The 21764-nt window shown below is 40.2% G+C and overlaps 1 protein-coding gene and 1 long non-coding RNA gene across 3 annotated transcripts in view; one reads left to right on the top strand and one right to left on the bottom strand.

Annotated features, from left to right (window-relative positions):
* DAPK1 (death associated protein kinase 1) overlaps nt 1–5056 on the top strand; it is an 82027-nt gene extending 76971 nt beyond the window's left edge. For both annotated transcript variants that reach the window (XM_056514259.1, XM_056514258.1), the window contains 3 exons: nt 384–504; nt 1869–2057; nt 2657–5056. In XM_056514259.1, coding sequence (XP_056370234.1) covers nt 384–504; nt 1869–2057; nt 2657–3889 — 1543 coding nt within the window. In that variant the 3' untranslated portion in view covers nt 3890–5056. The remainder of the gene's footprint in view (nt 1–383; nt 505–1868; nt 2058–2656) is intronic.
* LOC130265285 (uncharacterized) overlaps nt 1–13451 on the bottom strand; it is a 28776-nt gene extending 15325 nt beyond the window's left edge. Inside the window, exons 1-2 of the long non-coding RNA XR_008842583.1 lie at nt 13363–13451; nt 13042–13205 (exon numbers count right to left, since the gene is read on the bottom strand). This is a non-coding gene — a long non-coding RNA (uncharacterized LOC130265285). The remainder of the gene's footprint in view (nt 1–13041; nt 13206–13362) is intronic.
* Between the last annotated feature and the right edge of the window lie 8313 nt (nt 13452–21764).

Raw genomic sequence — 21764 nt, 5'->3', positions numbered from 1 at the left:
CAATGACTATTGAGCTATTTAAAGTGAGAAGAAAGCAAGCAACAGATATTAAGACCTTAAAAACAATAAATTCCTGTAATCTCTTCTCTAGCAAAATGTTTTGTTTTGCAATTACAAGTCATGTGATGTAGTTACAATTTTCTTAGGCATATTCACTCTTCATCCTGAGAGAAAACAATTTTCTCTCTACATCTCTGATTATTTTCAAGAAAATTATACAGCAGCTATAGTGTCTTTGCTTATAAAGTCTCAGCATATTCATTACTTAAACTTCATCATTCCTTGAGGAAAAACAACTCTAGTATAAGTTAAGACTGCAATACAATTGTATTAAGAAATAAACTGGACTTGGGGCTAAGTTAATAATAATTATTTTCCTTTAGATTTGGAAATGATTTGCAAATTTCAGAAAAGTTATTTGTCCTGGATGCTGGAGCATCTGGGTCTAAAGATATGAAGCTTCTCCGAAATCACCTGCAAGAAATAAGAAGCCAGATAATTTCTGTAAGTAGTGTCTAATGGTCTGGGTTGGATCAGCCAAAATGTGAACATCTTGTGTAATAATCTACTGTAAATTTCAAACTTAGAAAAGCATACAGAAACCACTGATGCTCCAAAGTTCTAACAGCACACTTTACAGGTCTTGTGATAAACAAACTCTTGACATCAAAGATTCAGTCAGTATTTTCAAAATAGTGTCTGTTCTGAGCAGATGACCAAAATACTGTCTGTTGAAAGGAAACTTTCAGTTTTAAGTCATAATTTTGTTTTTTGATTGGCAGTGATTTGATTCCAGCATTGGCTTCCCGTTTTTGTTTTTGTTTTTTTGGTTTTTTTTATCAGCATAGTATTATAGAGAAACAGAAAAATATATTATAAATATATTTCAGGAAAAAAAGTTTCTTCAGTAAAAACCCACCAGGGTATAACAGTTTTCTCAACTGTAAGAAAGATAATTTCAAATATGGATATGTAAACTGAATAGGTATTAATTTTTGACTGCATTTTTAATTGAAAAATATTGCTTGCAGTTATATCTATATATGTAGGCATAGGCATATGAGACTAAAGGTGAAGTGTACCCATGGTTTGATGTTATCACCATAATCCATGGAGACTTCCATACTAAGGGTGACCAAGTAAAAGTTTTTGTAGACTGTGCTAAATGGATTAATATTATGTTACACACCAACAAGATTTTCTGCAGCTAATTTTGAAACACATATTTTTGTAATTGATTAAAGGTGGATGTATTATTGCGTTAATTCTGTGGGCTGAAGAAAATATTTGGATTCATGTAAAATTCACCCCATTTTACATTCCTGATGGTCTCTTAACTTTGTAAGCTTTTCTTCTCTAAGAAAGTTTTATTATAGCTATGGTCACTAGTTTAAATCTGAAGGAGTTTTACTGCATAAGAAGTGGAGGCTGTGGCTTGAGAATACAGCAAGAAGGCATCAAGGAAGTCTAAGGCAATCAATACATCAAAGTACTATTTTTGCTTCTTATTTAGTACCCTGCTGTCTCACTTTTTGAAGTAAATTGGTCCTGTAAAGATATTGATGAGTACAGATTCTAAATAAATACTGATAATTTTAGAAATAAGCATTAACTTACAGATGCATTACAGCAACTCATAGTGATATTTGGAAAATTTGCTTAATTCAGTGAAAAACTGGTTTCTGCAACTCATCTATTTAAAAAAAGTTGATATATCTTATGGCAAGTGAATGCCAGATGAAAGAGTAAGGGTCCAGCAGAAAGGGAACTCTTTAGATCTGAATATTCATTATAAATGCATTAGACCTCCAGAAAAAAATTATTATTACCACTGTTCTCAAATGGATGCTTTTTTTTGCTTTTCTAAGACTTGCCCACCTATGACTCACCTGTGTGAAAAAATAATCTCCACACTGCCTTCCTGGAGAAAAATTAATGGACCCAACCAGCTGATGTCCTTGCAGCAGTTTGTGTATGATGTACAGGAACATCTTAATCCCCTTGCAAGTGAAAATGACCTACGGCATATTGCACAGCAGTTGCATAGCATAGGAGAAGTAAGTATTTTTATCTAAATTTCATCTCTTTGCAAGATACTGTTTGGGTAGAATATTACTTTATGAGTTTAAGCAAATGTCTAAAGTTGTTTGGTTTTCATCTCTTCCTCTTCAGACATCATAAGAAGTAGAGAATGCTTATTAACACTTACTGTTACCATTATGTCTTGTGGCTTCTATTTTGTTCAATGTAATCTCTTTGAGACAGGAAGAATTAGTTTCTTGCTATAATTGTAAGAATATAAAATATCCAGAAATGATCACTATGTTATCACCTTTGATGCATATTCAGTATTCACTGCATAAGAAAGATTAATTTGCGTCCATTAGAAATTGAATAGTAGGGTAACACCTTTGCCTAAACAGCTTTTCAGGGCATCACTAGGCTTTCCAGCTGTTTGGCTCTAATAATTTCATTAGTAGTGGAATATAACAAGATCTGTTTTTAGTTCTTAGTGCATGTCATATATTTAAATGCAGTGTTGTTTTTTTCCTGTGAGGAGTGTTAGTTAAATTGTTGGGTCAGTCTGTTATGAAGGCAAGAATGAGGGCTGTCATCTTCACAAGATGTAAACAGTGACTTTCATATTTATAAACAGATTAACATTATGCAGAGTGAAACTGTCCAAGATGTTGTGCTTCTGGATCCTCGCTGGCTCTGTTCTAATGTCCTTGGAAGAATCTTATCAGTGGAGAACCCAAAAGCCCTGCATCACTATAGAGGTCGGTACACCATAGAGGACATCCAGCGTCTGGTGACAGATAGTGATGTGGAAGAACTGATACAAATTTTGGATGCCATGGATATTTGTGCAAGGGACCTTAGCAGTGGAGCAATGGTGGATATTCCTGCTCTCATAAAGACTGACAATCTCCACAGGTCTTGGACAGATGAGGAGGATGAAGTGCTGATTTATGGTGGTGTTAGAATCGTTCCTGTGGAACATCTTACCCCATTTCCTTGTGGAATTTTTCATAAAGTTCAGGTGAATCTCTGCAGGTGGATTCATCAGCAGAGCACAGAGGGAGATGCTGATATACGTCTCTGGGTAAATGGATCAAAGATTATGAATCGTGGAGCTGAGCTTTTAGTGCTGCTGGTCAACCATGGGCAGGGTATAGAGGTTCAAGTTAGAGGACTGGAAACAGAGAAGATCAAGTGCTGTTTACTTCTGGATTCTGTGTGCAGCACCATTGATAACTTAATAGCCACGACCTTACCAGGTCTTCTGACGGGGAAACATTACCTTAGTCCTCAGCAGCTGAGGGAACATCATGAACCAGTAATGGTCTACCAGCCTAGAGACTTTTTCCGTGCACAGAGTCAAAAGGAGACATCACTAACTAACACTATGGGGGGATATAAAGAGAGCTTTAGCAGTATACTGTGTTTTGGGTGTCTTGATGTTTACTCCCAGGGAAGCCTAGGAATGGATATTCATGTTTCTGACCTGAATCTACTTACGAGGAGAAAACTAAGTCGACTTTTGGATCCACCTGATCCAATGGGCAAAGATTGGTGCCTTCTTGCCATGAACCTGGGCCTCCCTGATCTTGTTGCAAAGTACAATACAAATAATGGAACACAAAATTACTTTCTCTCAAGCCCAGTTCATGCTCTTCTGCAGGAATGGAGTAATGCATCTGACAGCACTGTAGGCATACTAATGTCTAAGCTGAGGGAATTAGGTCGCAGAGATGCAGCAGATTTCTTACTGAAGGCATCTTCAGTTTTCAAAATTAATTTAGATGCTAATGGTCAAGAGGCTTATGCCTCCAGTTGCAACAGTGGCACATCTTATAACTCAATTAGTTCTGTAGTGTCACGGTAAGAGGAGGTGTTTTGCATGGGCGTCCTTTCAAAGTGCAGAAAGGATAAAAGATACAGTATAATAGTTACAGTGCATACTAATTTATAAGCTTTTGCATCAGAGGATCCTTCTCTGGCACCACCTTTTTTGTGCATAAACTTTCTACTTCTAACTGTGAATTGTTGCTCTTTATTAAAAAGACTGGTGTACTTCTGGTGGTTTAAAACTATTTCTGATTGAGAATGTGCTGCTTAATACTGCCATTTCAACTGGAAAGTCTTAACTTTTGGATTACGTACTGCAACTGTTTTATATAATTCTCCCTACAAAAGATAGGGAGAGAGGAATAGCACATAGTACCTTATATGTGTGTTTCTTAAATCCTATTTTATTTTTTTTTTTCTTTTCACTGTGTCCTCTGCTTAACATTTTTTTATATTTGTAAGGAGAGAAATCACCATTTGTGGTCAGTCTGACCAAACTTAAGCGCATCGTTTTTAGCTGAAAAAGTGAGTGCCTTTTGCAGAAGGGAGAGTGCAGTTGATTTGAATGACCCTGCTGGAGTTACAAGAACATGCTACCTCTGTTTCACTTAAATTGTCTGCATGCTTATCATTGCAAGTGGTGCTTGCCTGTTAATTTTTCCTGCACTTCTAAGTCATTGGTGATGACTCACGCAGAGCATTCTTGTGCCAGTACTATAGGTATAGATGTGATACCTAATCAACTTCAATTGCAGTCAAATCACAATGTGAAAATCTCTTAAACTTGCCAATTATCATGCTTCATTATTTCCATGCACCTCAGGTAAAAGTTCATATCATTATAATAGAGTTCAAAACACACAAGTGTTGGATACTGCAGAATATTATTGTCTAGCTGTCAGTTGTAATTTGTGTATAACAAAGGTTTTCTACTATTAGATCCTGCATTACTTACTTCCTGTACTTGAAAACTTTGATGGGGATAAAAAAAAAGGAAGCAAGGTTTCTTGCAGTGATAACTTTAAAATTGATATGAGGGAATATGACCCATTCTCTGTTCTAAAAAGCATGTAATTTTCATGGTGCGATATGTGTTTGTTTATATATATTGTATGTATATATATTAAGACTATTTTTTCCTTAATCTTACATTGTAGTAAATTTTAAAGGATTTTTCTACAAATAAACTGTTGCTTGTTGCGTCCTTTCTGATTACATTCTGTTGCTGAAGGGTATCAAGACTTCTCTTTTCATTACAGTCAGAATTGAGGAGAGGCAATGCCTGCATTCTGAAGTTCTGGGAACCTCCTTTTTGACTTCAGGGGGATTTCTTAGTATGCTGCTGGAATATATGTGGGGTTGTTTTTATTGCAGAGGTGGTCCCTGTGCAGCAGAGGGATCTGCATTCATTTTAACAAATGGCAAGCCAAAGCAGTTTGTTACATAGCTTTTTCCTTTGTGGTTTTCATAATGGAAACCAAAACAGCAAATGTGAGTCTCTCATCAGGAATTCTCCAGATAATGCTGTGTTGCAGAGAGAGAGGGCACTGCACTAGAACTTGTACTACAATAATGGTCCTTTACATTAAATATCCCCTCATCACACAAGTGACTCTGCAGGTGCTGCTTATTTAAAATCTCAGCATCACTCCCTGATAGCTGCACAGCCTTGGTATGGCATGCTATGCAAGCAGCTTTGCACAGTACTTCTGGCCTGTGTATGCTTCAAAGGATTTAAGCAAGATCATCTTAAAATGCTAGTTACTGTTTCCCCCGCATTTCTTTGCCTATTTTACTCTTGCTTCATTAAATCTTTCCCCAGGTCCCAGCTGTTGCTGGGCTTCATAGTTAACCATTCTTTTAAAGTCTAGTCCTCAATAAGAAGTATGATTTATGAGCAGTCCTACCTGAGCTGTGTTTTGATATTCTGCTTCTGACAAACTCTGTTCAGCTGCTCTAAGAGGCTCAGTGCAGAGCCCAGCTCTATGCAGCCTGTATTTACCTCTGTCAGTTAATGGCCACTACCATACTTCAGCTTCCAGCTGTGGACATGTTTAATACTTCTGTCAGATTCTGGTAAGTGGAGACATCTTTCTCATATCATAAAACTTCCTTCCTGAGTTTCTAGCAGAAAAATTTTCCTCCCCTGCCCACCTCCCCAGATGCTTTATGCACACTTGAGATATATCTTAACCAACACTAGTTAATTACCCCTTTTACTTTATTTTTGTTTTTCCCTTCCCAACAGCATGTTTCTCACAGTTCCTTGCTGCCATTTACTGTAAAATGCAGACCTGGGACTATAAATTACTTAGTGGACTCTATGATGACCCTTTGACTAGCAGTCACGGCCTATTGCGTCATTTACTGTTTTCATGGTAATAGGCTCAGGAAAGTGAATCACAGTCACAGGATAGCTTTGGATTCTTTTCTTATAAATCCTGTACTACTAATTAAAAAAAAAATTCTAGATAGAAGTTTGGGGATAAAAAAAAAGGTAGCCAAGTTTTACAAGTGACATCCCTTCTGTTGTTTCGCTTTTATTACTGCCTTGTTTTGTTTTGTTAATGCATCTATGAGCAGAGCTTCATTCAAGAGTTTTTAGAACTGTGTTGAAAAGATGAACAGATCCTGCCCTGACACTTCTCCAGAAACAGAGAAAATGCAGGTCTTTGCAAGGTCGTAAGTGTACAGAAAGTGTAGTTCATGCAAGGAACATGATAAGCTTAGCTGACAATGAAATAACTGAAGCTGGATACCAACCATCTTTGTAGCTTCAGAGAAGAGCTGCTGAAACATAATCTTCAGGATAAAGTAATGAATGAAAATTTTCATTTTGTCTTCAAATCCATAATATAGACAAACACTCCAGTTTGTTGCTCAAGGCCTAGATGCATTACAGATTACCTTGAAGTTTAGAGAAGTATCCTACTGGCACCCAGACTCAAATCTTGAAGAAATTTTCTGAAGAAGATGGGGAAGAAGCGAACACTTTGGTCCAGACCATTTTCCCAATGATTTCTCCCTGGCATGTAGCAGCATGCATCAAATAAAGAAAGTGCTTAATATAACTACTTTTATTGGCCGTTACTGGTTCCAACTGCTTTGGAAGTTTTGTTGCTGGCCTGACTGCTGAGTTTGGAAAGCCACAAGAGATCACTGGTTACATGCAAATGATTTTAAGGTGGGGCCAAGGGCATTCAGAGGTGGCCTCAGGTGGAGGTGGATATATATGATTTTTTTCACCATGAAAGGGTGAAGAGACAAGGGTGAGAGGAGAGTCATGGGTTTTAGGACCTTTGGGATTCAAGTGACTGAGAAAGTTATGAAACTGCAAGAGTTTAGAAACTTTCGATGTCACATGCTTGACAGAGCCAGAAGGTTTAGAAAGGAGCCAGTTTTCTAAATGGTCAGGTCTTTACAGAGAGCAACAGTGAAGCTTTTAGAGCTGGCTGTGCTGGAGCCAGTTTCAGTCCTAAACCTCTGTTGGCTATGTTCCTCCCTCAAAGGAGAAGTTACCTCCCTAATTCACTGCAACTATTTATTTACTATTTATCACAGAGATGATGTGTTGCAGCGTCATTGTTTAAAACAGGTGCTTCAGTTTGAATTGCATCAGTATTCCAGCTTTGCAAATGAAATGGAGGAGTAATGGCCAAGCTGTAACTCCAAAGAAAGTAAATGAAGCATGCTGTTGGCTAAGTCAGAGGAGATGGAGCATGACAGGATCTTTGAAGATGGCCTAAAAACCATTCTGCACAATATTAAAATTTATTTCTATTTGATTTTTCATTTGTTAAACTCAGTCCACTGTGTCACCCAAAACAAACAAACAAACAAACAAAAACAAAAAAACCAACAAAACAAAACAAAAACCAAAAACACCCACAAAAAATTCACTCATGTTTCTTTTCAGGCATTGTCTGATTTAGAAGACAAGACAGTGGGTGGAAAAGAGAAAGAAAATAAGTTTTCAGCAATGACTAAGGTTCTTGCTTTCCAAAAGGCCGCTCAGACTTTACAGGTAGAAGTACTTGCATCTTCAAAAGTCAGATGAGCAGTTTACAGAAGGAAACAGGTGGTATTCCTCTTTGGCTACACCATTTATCATAACAAGATTTACAGGAGCAGTAGGACCAGCAGCTATGCTGCCTCAAGGCCAGATGAGGATCTCAGTGGACCTAGTTCAGTTGTGCATTAACCAAACTGACCTAGCATTTCTGCACCAGCCAGACTACTTTGGGTGAGGTCCAAATCCAACACATGCATATTAAAAGATTGTTCTTCAGAAAGCAATTATGTTGCTGAGTCAGTTGAATGTGTCTTAAAATTCAGTGGCCTGTCTGAGACAAGGCAAACCTGGATCACCCTGCCCAAACTCTAGCTCCTGCTGTCTCCAAGCCTAGGACATCTACACTGCCAATACACACTCACATACCCTAGGCAGGGAGGGAGACTAAGAAGAATTTAGGGCAGGGTGATAAGGGGTCTCAAAGAGGATTGAATGCTTGGACATGCTGCATCTTACATGGATTTCTTGGCAAAGAGATGCTGACAGCCTGAGCCCACATATTCTCCTCCTGCAGAAATGTAGCACCTGCTGCAACGGCGTTGGCATTTCTGGTGGCTCTGTGTCCAGGCTCATGAATATGCACTCCAATGTATCTGCACAGGATTCAGAGTGCAGCTTGGTGAGGTATCTTCCCCATGGGTTCAGGCATGGTCACAGCTGAGTGTAACACACCTGGAAAAGCTCTGGACTATAAGTGTTGGAAGTATAGTCAGTACGCTGCTGCTGCACCTCAGCAATTGAAGCTGGAGGGCTTGGGAGAGAGGGTTGGAATTTGCATGAGTAAGGACTAAGTGAGACATCAGCATGTGGTACACAGGGTGGGGAGGATGAAGTTGTACTTTCCAAAACTGCTGTCAGAGAAACATGGGAGAGAGGGGAAGGCTCTTGCTTTAGTGGGGCTAGACTGCTTATGTTAAAAGATCGCACATGTATGACTCTTTGAGTCATCTTGTGCTTCACTTTTTGAGCTGCTCATTGCATTGCAAAATCAACTTTTTTAGCCTGGCTGCAAAGAAGAATAGTTTGACTAGTCTGTTTCGCATGAAAGATGAATCAGCTTCACTTTCAGACCCCCTACACAGGACTGCTTACATGCCAAAATAGATGTAGCAATCAATCAGCTAAGCAAAGGGAGAACAGAGAGAAGGCTAGCAGAGAATCCCCCTCTGTGACGAAGTTTACCTACAAAGCACTATAACTTTGAATAATTTTTAGGTCTTTCTTTTGGTTGCAAATGTGAGAAAAAAAGTACTCCACTGAGCGCTGAGTACAATCAATTACTGCTAAGATCATAACTTTTATAACTGGAAAAACAAAGGGTACAAATCTGGAATTTTGTGCCAAAGGCAATGTGAAGGCCAGTGTAGGTCCAGGTGAGCTATAGGACAGAAACATATCCTATTCTCCTAAACCTGTAGTATGGATTACTTCATCGTTCCTAAGGTATGTATCTGCAGAAGCAGGAAATATATTTCTTTAGAAATGTTTCCCAATAGCTGATTAGCTAGGATTATACTCAGATTTAGTTATACTTAAGAAATTAACCACCATCCTCTACAAATAGAACACTTCAAATGAAAATTTTCTACAGACCCCTGGGGATGGTGTTGGCAGCTGGAGAATGTTGTAACAATTACCCTGGAAAACATGGAAGGAGGTGAGTCACAATAACCAAATTAGCATCAAATAGGATGGGCCAAATTTTCTCAGTTGCTCACAGGCAGAAGGAAATATCTCTTGCAGCTGCTAGACCTGGCAGTCAGGTACCAGTATAGGTTTCAGAGGAAGCTTAAGGCATCATCTTCAGTATCAATCTGCTTATAGAGGTTCAGAAAGGAGCTGCATGAATGTTTAACTGATGGATTAACAGAGCCATGCAGGCTTCAAGAAGTGAGTTAAGGCACAAAGCTTGCAAGTGCTAGTGAGGTGGATTTCCAGCCTTTTTATCCCAGGTAATAATACCTGCCTGAGAAGTATTTTGCAAAGCACTTATTGCTGCCATCCCAGGAAAATACATAAAGGAACCCAATCTGGTGTCAATTTGGGTTTACAGGACAGGTATGAATGGATGAATACAAAGCTACCATGTGATTTTCCATTCGCTATTCATTCTCTCTGTTGGTTTGTACTTAGCAAAACAGGGAGAATATTTTTCAGCAGAAGGTGAAGGAGAGCTACAGGAAGAACAACCTCCCCAGCTGTGACTTAGCACCATCTTAGCACCAGAGCTGTCCTATTTCTTACTATCTTGGCTAGGAAAGCTCTACAGAACTCCCACAGCCACCAAAGTAAAGCCAGAGAGATATTCTGCCTTCTTTTATACATTCTTCTTCAGTAAAGGTGTTTAGTTATTCAAACGTCCTAGTCTTCCATGCTAGCATAGTATGTTCACAATTCCCTCACCAGACCCACCTTTCTGCTTTAAATTGCTCACTGCAGGAAAGAATGCTACATCACTCATGTGAAACACTGTGGCACCAGGTGAGCCAGGCATTGCACGGAAGGAGAGCACAGGTCAAAGCAAGTGCATGGGGTGCTTAGATAAACGTGATGGTCCCAAGGGCCTCCTTCTACAATCAGTTTAACCCTGTGCCCAACTCCAGCAAAATTGAGCTGCTCAGTGTAAATGTGATCTCTGAATTTTTCATGGATATACCTGTAAATATCCAAATATGGCATCTGGTGAGGAGCTGTACAGAGGTGCAACTGTTTTATGTTTTCCTTTATGCTGTGCTAAGCCTAAAGCATCTTTCACATTCCAACAGTGAGCTCTGAAGCAAATGTCATAATCATGAAGGGGTCTCACTAAACTCAAGTTTGATGTTCATGTGTACTTGTACTACTGCATTAAGCACTAGGGGGAACATTCCTGCCTCTTTCAGAGTTCATTTGACTAAACATTTTAATTTCTAGAAGTGAAGCTAATTTATATAAAATTGCTGGAAACCACTTGTTTTCAGCAAATATTTATCATCATCATCATCATCTCTGATGCACATTGTTTTTAATGCATTTCAATGAAATCACTGAAAGAAAAGTTTTCACCAACGGAAAAACATAATCGTGGCAGAGATTGTCTATAATCTCCTAAGAGAGACTTCTGCCAAATGTTACTTTGAGTGGTAAGTGAAGTAATATGCAGATTGTTTCTGTTGTTAGAAGAATTAGTTTCAAAATCTGGTATTAAAAAACTCCTGTAATCCATTATCAATCTGAAGCCACAGCTCGTTGTTACACATCTATACAGCAATACCACAGCCTAGTCAGTGTGCCATTGCATAACAGACAGAAGCTGTGGTGGTTAAACACCAGCAGGAAATTAAACCCAAATAAACTGCTTACTCACAAAGCTTCCAGCAAGGGAGCAACACAGAGAACAAGGGCCAAGAGGAGGGGAGGGCTCCCACAGACATGGTTTCCTGACACATTCCCACTGGAGAGGGGGAGAAAAAAGGACACCTTTCTGCTGGGGCGACTGGGCTTTCCTGCCAAAGCCGCGCTCCTGCGCAGGATGAGATATGGGAGATGTGGATGAGATGTCCCACCCACCAGCAGAGCTCCAAGGAAGACCACCTTCCCTCTCTGGAATTTAGAGCCTTGCATCCACGCATACACTGCAGGTATGAAGACTGTGAGGTCACTGTAACCTTACTGCTCACATCCACCAGGCCCAGAGACACACATTGCATGAGCTAAAACAGATTTTCACTTGTAGCTTGGAGAAACTGATCTGTAGACCTAATCCCAGCCAGCTCAAGGGCTTACATTTCTATGCCTGTGCTGAGGTTAACCTCAAAAAGTAAAATGTGCCAACAGTACTAATGACAGTTTTGGGAAGCAGATCAGTTCAAATACAGTAATTTGCGTTGTAACAAGAAGCTGTTTGTATTTTCTTCCTTCAATTTCCAGTTTTAAAACTTATCTGCCAATTCATTTGTCTTTCTCAATCTAGGAAAGGAAACGTAATGAAGTATGGAAATTTTGTCATGTAAGTGATTTTGGTTATATTGTGAAAAAAGACAACTAAGAAATTGGACTGGAACTGCTCATTGTAAACATTGTCCAAGAGCACAGTTTTTCACACCAAGAGAGAGTCTGATTTCTGCCTTCTCTGCTTGGCAGAAGTGTTTCCCCTGTGTACCCAGCAGAAAACTCTGCTGTGGACCAGAGCATGCTCACCAATACTTAAAAATCCCAGCTGGAGACATACTGTGTCATGTTTGCAATTCAGACAAGGCTTTTATTAGCACTGCCAGCAAGAGGGATTTTTTAAGTGCTCTGTTGCCATCAGGCAGGGTGTGGTGCAAGGTTATTAAACTGCCTCTGCCACTTAGTTTTCATCTGACACATGCTTAATTGTGAGGATGTCCTTCCTCTTATTAGTGTTTGAATCAGTCCCACTGTTGATGAGAAATGTTGTCCAAATTGTGTTAAACAGTAAGAAGTATTTAAAGCCACAGTTCAGATGACACGTTGTGTCCTCATATTTCCCAGCCAGGAATAGCATTGTCTTATTCCTTATGAGCAGAGATGCAGTAGTTGACATGATAAAAGGACTGGCCTGGATGCCCCTGTGGGAAGAGGAGGGCTGCAGTGTAAGCCATAAGTAAGAGAGAGATTTTATTAAATGTTCTCTGTCATCTCCTGCTATTTCTATGAACTATATAGAAGGAAACTGGTGATGAAGGTAGAATGGGAATGTGAAAAAGAAGGAAATGTGTGAGGTAAGTGGCCTCTCAACCTTGTTGAATGGTTGGGAATATTATGTACCAGTAGCTGTTGATCAAAGGTGCAGTGTTCAGATGCCAAGGACTGAAATTAGAGTCTAGGGTTAAAAAAAGGTTGATGTTCTTATACGAGGAACAAATTTCATAAGCTATGTAGCTTTCCTATATCATAAATACCTATAGTCCTTCCTTCCAGCTTTTAATCCATCAGGGCATCAAATTACAGAAACAGTTTCAAATCTTGGAAGTCAGATGTGCTTTTCCTAACCTCTGCCCCCTGAAGCATACCTGTGATTGCCAGCTCCAACAAACCAAGTAAATAAAACACTTTAGGAAGTGGGAATAGAATAATTAAGTGTTGAAATAATCAGACTAGAAAACGGCACTCACCTTTGGAAAACATCTACAGTCCTTTCTGCAGGAAGCAGAGACAGTTTTAAATGGCAGCTGGAGGCAATGACAAGTCCTTTTCATTACTCCTCATGATGTAGAAAGAGTCCTGGGAAAGAGAGGCCCTCGTTCCCTGTCATCCATGGTCCGGGTAAACAAGGCCCCTGGAAAATAAGATAAGCCACTCTTTCCAAAACCAGCCCATGTTCTGGTATGGTTTCCTGGACAGCCCTGTACGTCCAGTTCCAACAGAGTCCCTTTAGACTGATTGCAAGAGGGAGTCTAATTCTGCCAGCTTAGTAAGTGCTGTGTTCAGCTTACCTAAACTGTCTTGTAAAAGAAGCATGGTTAGAGGTTAGAGGAAAACAGTAAACAAAACTAAGCATGCAGCAGCTAATGTAAGTACACATCTGAGGCAGAGAGGAGCAGGTGCTCTTCTGGATGATAGCCAGAGTTCAAAGCCTTAGTCCACGTGTTTTGATCGGGAGACTGCTGGCAACTGATCAACAAATGTGACCAAGGCTGACGTCTCGTGTTTGGAGGGTGGTTGGTATGTGAGAGTGCATGTGTGTTTATAGCTAGTCAGGACAGATGGCAGGGGTTAGGTGCTCTGTTGCAGCAACTTCTCTGCTTCTCATGTTTTGCTTTTTTCTACTTTTTAGTTTTATTTTAGTCCAGAATATTTTGGCAAAAGTGAGAGAGATTAATAGAGAGTTTGTAGATGATGTGTACGTGTAAGGCTATGTAAGGTGCATTAGATTCTGGTTGGTGTGAATCTCTGCCTGGCTTGCCACAGAAGAGATTTTAGCACTCTAGTCTCAACACTAGGTTTTGATTGTCCATTTTTTCTGAGTTTCTTAAAATAATCCAAAGCCATGTTGCACTAAAAGAGGAATACCTGTCCTGTCCACCCTTGCTTTGCAGTCTTTTGGGTTCACACAAGTACCTGGCATGCTCAGCCAGTTCAGCTCACTCATCCAGCAGGAAGCTGTCACTTGGCTTTGAGGGCATTGTTTGCAGCCCAATGAGCTTGCTGCTACAGCTTAGAGCAGAAAGGAGAATTGACAGAAGAGAGAAGGGCAAGAACATATTTTTTTTAAGCACTAATCCTGGTTCAAATCAGGATGAATTGCTTGGCAAACCACACCCATAAATACTTTCAAACTCTGTAAAGGTTTGACAGTATTTCTTTTAGCTAAAAGTATTTCCATAACCTCTTGTAAAACTGCCTAGATGCCAGTGGCTCCTGGAAGAAAATAGTCCTCTACCGACTTCCAAGGAAACAGCAACTATCCCAAATCCAGAAACACTAGCAGATGTGAGCTGGGAAAGCCTGTACCCTGGAGAATGTTTAATGAGGAAGACAAGCCCTGAGTACCAACTGCACCTGCTCTGGAGAGGTGGCACCCCAAATGCAGCACTGTGGGATTGATCTCTCCTGACTCACTGCTCTCCCTTCAGTACTAGGTGACTTCTCTTAGTAAATGGAGAGTGACACCACAGCCCTTTCCTTCTCTCTTCAAGCTCCTGGGTACAGCTAATTCTGGTCCATCTGGTGATGAAGGCAGGGTTAGTACTGAAGAAAGGAAAAGGAAGTTTTCTATGCTCTTGCCTGTGCCACAGGATTCCTGTGGCACTGCTGAAGTGGCAGAGTCCTTCCTTGACCCAGCTCTCAGTGGTGCGCTGACAGGTAATAGTACTGCCCTGCCTGCTCAGGGAATGTTTCTAAAACTAGTTCAAGTCTCAGTGCTGCAGAAGCTCTTGAGCTTTCAAATGACCATTTCTTTTGCTAAGCTTCTGAGAGTTGTATAGGCTATTCTGGTGCTGCAGCACTGTCACAGGTGCTGCACCCCAGCTCAACAGCCTTACATGTTGCAACAAAACAAGCACTGGGAGGAGAGAGGCTAGATGGAGGTGTGGATGAAAAGGCACAGAACATGAAGAAGAAATATTGTACTATTCACCATTATTTTTGTGCAAACATCACCTGCGTGTCATCTGTCCCTTTCATCTCTTTCATTATATGTATTTTTAGTCTATTGGCTTTTGGATTTGTTGCTTTCCTTTCAGTCTAAAAAGAAGGAGGGAAAAATGCATACTTTTATAGATAGGCAGCAGCTGCTGCAAATGTTGCTCCCCAAATCAATATAACGAGTTAAATTTTAAATTCAAAGTACTGTTACAAAGCAAGACTCAGTTTTCCTTGCACACCCAATACCAGTGGTGGTTTCAAGACCTGAATCTATATCACTCTGGGAGAACATTAAAACAACAAGCCAACAAATCATGCTAGTTCTGTCAGTGAGTCAGAAAGCATCTGTATTTGAACAAACCCTGATGAATTTAAGGGATGTTCTGTGATCCTGCTTCTGAAGAACTGTCCTCATTTAACCTATTTGCTCTTCACCCTCAAAGCTGCAGGGTTTGCCATGCTGTGGCTGGCAACACAGCCCCAGTTGTCTGCAGGGGCCATGCTCCAGGACCAGCCTTCCAAGAAAGGCAGCACCCTGAGAGGTAGAGTGGAGGTCAGCTTGGACCCTGATACTAGGTCAAGTGTGACCAAGGCAATGCTTTTAGATGGTGGGTTTCCCAGGTATTGCAGCTGGATACCAGACTGTGGATAGTACCACAGCTAAACTGTTTCTGTAGATTAGGATGAACTTTTCTCCGAGTGGTCCATGTTTTCTTACCAAAGAACTTACAGCACCTCTCTTTTTGCCATTTCACCTTGCTTGCTGGGAAGAGCATATTTTTTGTGTAACAGTATCAGCTGCAGACTAATCAATGATGCAGTCTCCTTATATTTCTCCCTGTCCCAGGATGGTTTCTGCACTGTGAGGAAGATAAGCATATTGAGAAAATCACACTTCATGTGAACAGAAGGCAGTTTTAATTTTTACAACTTCCAGAGTCTTTGTGTCGCTAAGTAGTATATGTCATAAAAAGGAGTACAGAAAGCTATTTGTAATACTATTAACATATGTGTTAATGCTAAATACTATTAACATGTTACTATTATTAACATGTGTATATAGAAACCCCAATAATTTATCATGGCTTTGGAAATCTGTGTTTGTGAACTATTTCCTCTTCATGTATAAAGAAAATGTGCAGACCCCTCAAAATAAATAAGTAGAAAGGACTGGGCTGTGCAGTGGGGAAAAGCTGTCCAGGTCAGGACAGGCAAAGGATCTGTCATTGCTTCAGATGTGGATAAGAGTGGCCTTTTGCAGAGTGCAGAGGTACAATTTTTACCTCTCCAGCAATTGAAAAAATACACTAGCAAGATAAGAGATACATTTGCATTGACTTAGGAGACATAAACCTGAAATGGAAAATTAAAAGAAACAAGAATTCCTTCAAGTGGAAAATTAGAGTCTGGTGAAAAGGGCAAAATGTAAGCAAGCAGGTTTCTCATGTAAGTAATTCTTCCAGCCTCTAGATTAGTCATTTTTCTGTTCTGAAAACTCAGTTTTTTTCTAATTTTTTCCTGCTTAAATGTTTAAGGTTGTTTTCTTTAAACTGTTCAAAACTAGCTTCAGTAGTTGACTACAGGGAAAAACTAAGAGAATGTGTAGTGCTAAGAAGAGGAGTCACCCAACCAGCCTGTGTGAAGATACTTCCCTGCACAAGTACTTTATATAGGCAAAACCCACTAAGTACCTTTGAGAACTAAACTGAGAAGTCCAAATGTCACAGATTTTGTTGGAAGTGAAGATCTTCTTGGAGGAAGTGATCTGGCATCCCCTTTTCTGATCTCATTTTTCCCTGCTAAGACAGCCAGTAAGCCAGGCTTTTTCACTACCTAGGTATTTTTCAATATTATTAGGGCAGGAGAGGAAGTACAATCCCATATTTGGAAGCTGAGTTTCTGTAAAGAAACAAGAACCTGACTTTTTTATTCCCTCAGAAGAGCTGTTTTTGCAGAGTTATAGCACACAGATCCCACTGGTGTCCACTGGAATTTGATGCGTTTCTAAAAGCTGCCTTTTGACAGAATCAATAACCAGGCATACAAAGCTCTGATGTCTTCCTGGTTGTAGCAGTCTGTTTATCTCAGCAGCACTTCCAGGAACTGCCTTCCAGCTGCTGCTGGGCTCTCTGGCATAGACACAGGTAAGAAAGTTCAGCGTTGCCATCAAGGAGGAGGCTGTGTAAGGGATCTTCTGACAGCATCCTCAAAGAGCTCAAATGTGGTATATGCCAGCTAAGAGTTTCTTGTAGTTGCAATTGTCACATAAAAGAGAAGAGAGACTGCAAGTGAACACACAGAGATAGGCAACTGTGCTAACGCCAGTCTGTTGTGAGTCAGTTAAAAATAACATGCACCTGGCAGTATAAAGATGCTTCTAGCCAGCTCTTACATGTCCTCCTCTAAGTTAATGCAGCTCCAGAGCCAAGAGCAGCTTAGACTCTTGCTTGCTTGCTCATTATTAAATGTTGGAATAGTGTTTGCTGCTGCTTCTATCCTAGATGTCATCCAGACTAGAACTGCAGGTGCTGCACTTTGGTATGAATCATAGCATAAATATTGCCACAGCCACTGCTTGTGACAAACAGGTTTATTTCAAAATGACCATTGCCAAATTCTTCCTTTGTTTGGCGGTTTTACAATTCTTCCTCGATTCTTGTCAGCACACTTGCCATTGGGACATGAGAGAGATGGTCTTAGTTTTGTCCCTCATCACCTCATCACCCTCATCATCTGTATGATTCACCCATGAAAGAAGGTGAGAGCTCTCTCGTCTGACCATTCCTTAAGATAAAAAAAAAGTGCTGATTTCACACAGTCTTTTTTTTTTTTTTTCTGCAAAATAACCACAAATCTATTACATCTGATTTCTTGCACAGCCTGCGTGCAATGCATTCTGATGAGATAAGGGGAGGTGTCTGGGGCAGGGAGACCCTGGAGTGGACTGCTGCACTGTCTTAAGTCTCTGCCTGGGGACACAGCATTGCACAATCATCAAACAGTGCATACCTTGCACTGACCCCATCTCTTCACCTCCCATCTGTGTCTGTACAGGGGCTTCTGGGGAGATACAGAGGACATTGCAGCAGGAGAAACACATCTCCCATCAGACCTCCAGCCATCCTACTACCTCTTTGCAACATCGTGCCCTCAGGCTATCTGTCAGCCAGGCTAAGAAACAAGAGCACAGATCAAAAAACAACATTGTGACCTATTTAATGGGAAAAAGACTATGTCAACCCAAGCTACTGGCAAAACTTGTTTCATTGCAATAGCTGGTAGCCAACTTAAGTCATATGTGGGCACATGCATTTAAAATTACCGTCCTAGCAAGGCTCCTGATCCACACTTTCAAATGTCTCTGTAAAGGCTTGGTTGGATGGGAATGTATCTAGGCACATGCTACTTCTGCAGCAGCAAGAAGAGTCTGAGAGTTGTTTCTCCAAGGGAAGCATGATGCCTTTATCAAGCATTCCAGATAAACCCTATCTGCCCATGTTAGTGGTGTGTGGATGTAACCCTCTGACCATGCTCCATACCGAAGAACACTCCATAGAGGACACCTTTCATCTTCTGCTGCACACTCTCAGTTACCTCCTTCGTGCAGATAGTGAAGATTGAGAAGAAGGAAAGCAAAAGGTTTGCAGGGATGTTTACAGCATAGGTGATGACTTTAGAGTCAAAGAGAAGGGGGACAGGCAACAAACAAAACATATCTATTCCAGTCCCAGAAAGCTCCAAAGAAACCAAATTATTCTAGTGACAAAAGAAAACCCTGCAGAGATAGTAAGACAAGAAAGCATAAAGCAAGGTTCAAAGATAAGTGGCGGGGGGCGGGGAAGCCATTAGGTCTATGTAAAACAGCAGCTTTGATCTTCTGCCCTAACCCTGCCAGTTTCCATGTAACAAGTAATGTGACTACTAATCTCATCTCTGAGTGGCATAGCTTCATCAGCTCTTGACTGAAGAAAATGTTCAGCTTTTGATGCTCAAAACATTCTCCTCCACACATCAGTGCAATAACATCTTTTAACAGAAGAAACCAGGGCAGATGGAAGGAGAATGAGAAGTTTCCTTCTGTCATGAAACACATTGTACACAAACAGCAGCAGCACCACCAGATTCACTGTATTGAAGCCCTCAGTTTGGACCCTTTGGGCACTGGAGGTAGATAGATAGATAGATAGATAGATAGATAGATAGATAGATAGATAGATAGATATGAAATATTGATGTAACACCTATGCAGGTTGAACAAAACACCGGTGATCCTCACCCACTTCATTGCAGAAAGTAAGCCTGGCAAAAACTGCTGTGTGGTCTTCACAGTAGCTTTGAGGCAGGAAGAAAATTTCTTAACAGTTACCCTTGGCCTCCATAGCATACAATTTGCTTACACAACTCTTTGAAATTTGTTAATTTCTTAAGTCAGGTGTCAAAAAATATCAGGTTACTCTTCATTTAGTCCTCTGAGAAATGCTGTCTTAAATTATATACTCTTCAAAAGACATTTTATTCAGTAGCCTGCATATTTGTGCCCTATAATTAGTTTTTTATTTTAGTCTTCCTGAAATTTAGTACAGTGATGGGGGAAAAAAAAAAAAAAGTGCAGTGCATTACAAGTGCATAAAAGATTTAATGTTATCAGCTATTCTCTAAACAGAAAAAAATAATTCTTCCATCCCACTGAAGTAGAAAGCTTAGGTATTTAGGGCTTAGTCCTGCAAACATTTAAAAGTGTGTGTGTGTATGTGTGTGTAGTTTATTCATTTGAGTGAATTGATAGAATTATATGAGACTCCCTCTGTGGTTAATAATACAAGGCATGGTTTTTCAGTGTCTTCAGTACTGGCATGACTAGAGGTTCCTGCCAAGTGTTGTAGAAATGCCTCTATAGAAGTGGGAAAATGTTCTGTTTTTAAAAAGTGTATTGAATAATGGATTTCTCTGACAATGTGTTGACCTTTAGTGATGATTCTTTCATCTTAATTGCTTTCCTAAGATGCTTTCTTAGGAAAATGATTGATGCTTATTATCATTGTTGATTTCTGTTACTGATGAGAAGCATATTGTCACATTATACTTGGCAGTCGCAGGTTGGTCAATCTTTAGTGATTTCCCTTACCCCAGAAGACTTCACCTAATCAGAAACAGTCAGAAAAGCAAAACTTTTCCTGCTTTTGCCTCCTCCTTTGTAGGATCCTGCTTGCGGTGCAAAGTCTTGGGCTTTGTAGACAAGGATATTGCACTGTCCATTTGCTTCCACACACTTCCACTTCTTTACAAAAGAAGCACAGGTAAGAATTGTTCTTCTTAGCTACAATTCATCATTCCCAGAATCTATCAGACTTCACTAATAACACAGAGGTAGCTGTGGGATCTTCTGCAAGTAAACAAAAAAGCAGCTGTGGAGATAGATATCAACAAGGATGTCAGAAGTAGTGTGAGGGCAGAACAAATGCATTTTCATTATTTTTGGGACTCTCTTTTGTCTCCTGTTCATTCTTTTCTCTCTGTATCTCTTCCCATCCCCACTGAGTGAGTGAAAGCTGTGCTACAGATTGGAGCTGTAGATGCTCAGATCAGGGAACACTGCAGTGCAGCTGCCAAGCACTGGTTTGCCCCAGTTGTGGTCTCCCTGGCTTTCCCCCAGCAGAGGCTCTGGTTTGGTTTTCTTCTCTCCTATCAAAAATCTGGTTTTCAGGCAAGTTGAAGATTTCTCCTTTTTACACCTGAGTTGTGATGGCTAATGTCCTCAAAGGATATGCAGGGAAATAGACACATGGATGATGTAGTGCCCTAGGTCTTATATTCACCATGGGGAAAAAAACATGGTCTGACTAAGGGAGTGGGAGCAGCACGACTGTGAATTTCACAATTTATTCTGCATTGCCTACCTAGTGAAACCCTTACTTGCACATTTTCAGCTCAGCCTGTGCAAGGACGCATGGTAAGGCACTGTGTGCTTCACTATGATTAATGTAAAACTTTAGTATTCTCTTGACTAGGAAGGCTGTTTGAGAAATGTGAGGTAACCCTGGTGGTTCCCAGAAACAGTGGGAGAGAGAAGCAAAACGGAAATATGGGGAAAACAGGCAACAAGCAAAAGAATTATGCATATACACAACTGCAAGTACATAACTGAGGGCAAGGATAACATTGTCCAGGGACCTGATGATAAAACTCTTCCTTTATGATACATCTCCCTTGATTAGCATTCACAGAGTACCCCATAGCCCTAGTCTTATTAAAAAAATCTGCAGCTGAATGACTGTGAATGTGAAATTTTTGCTCTAGTATGCGAGAAAAAGATACCAGTATCCTATTGGATTTCTCTGCTTGAGGAGGAGAACAGCAAAATGTCAGCCAAGGCCTCACTGGGCCATGATATTTCTAGATTATTATTTTCTCCTTCAAGCCTGTAGTGAATTTAAAGCCTGTTGTGAATTCAGTATGCAGAACTACATCTGAGCTGAATTTAATTACAAACCCAGTAGATAAACTTTTGTTGTCTTTCAAGTGTTTTGCATAAAAAAAATGGTTCAGGCCCTTGACAAAGAACATACTAGCAATTCATCTTTAAAAAAATAAAAATTAGTTTCAGAATTGGCTTTCATCTTCTTCCACTAAAGTCAGGCCAGTGCTGCAGCAGCAATATACTGATTTGTCTGCCCAAAAACTTTGTTTCTGCAACCAGGGTCTAGCCACGAAAATATGTAGAAATGAGTCCTGACAACTCTGTGGAAGTTTT

This window comes from Oenanthe melanoleuca, chromosome Z (genome assembly GCF_029582105.1).
Source record: "Oenanthe melanoleuca isolate GR-GAL-2019-014 chromosome Z, OMel1.0, whole genome shotgun sequence".
Classification (NCBI taxonomy): domain Eukaryota; kingdom Metazoa; phylum Chordata; class Aves; order Passeriformes; family Muscicapidae; genus Oenanthe; species Oenanthe melanoleuca.
This window is presented reverse-complemented; position numbering and strand designations above follow the sequence as displayed.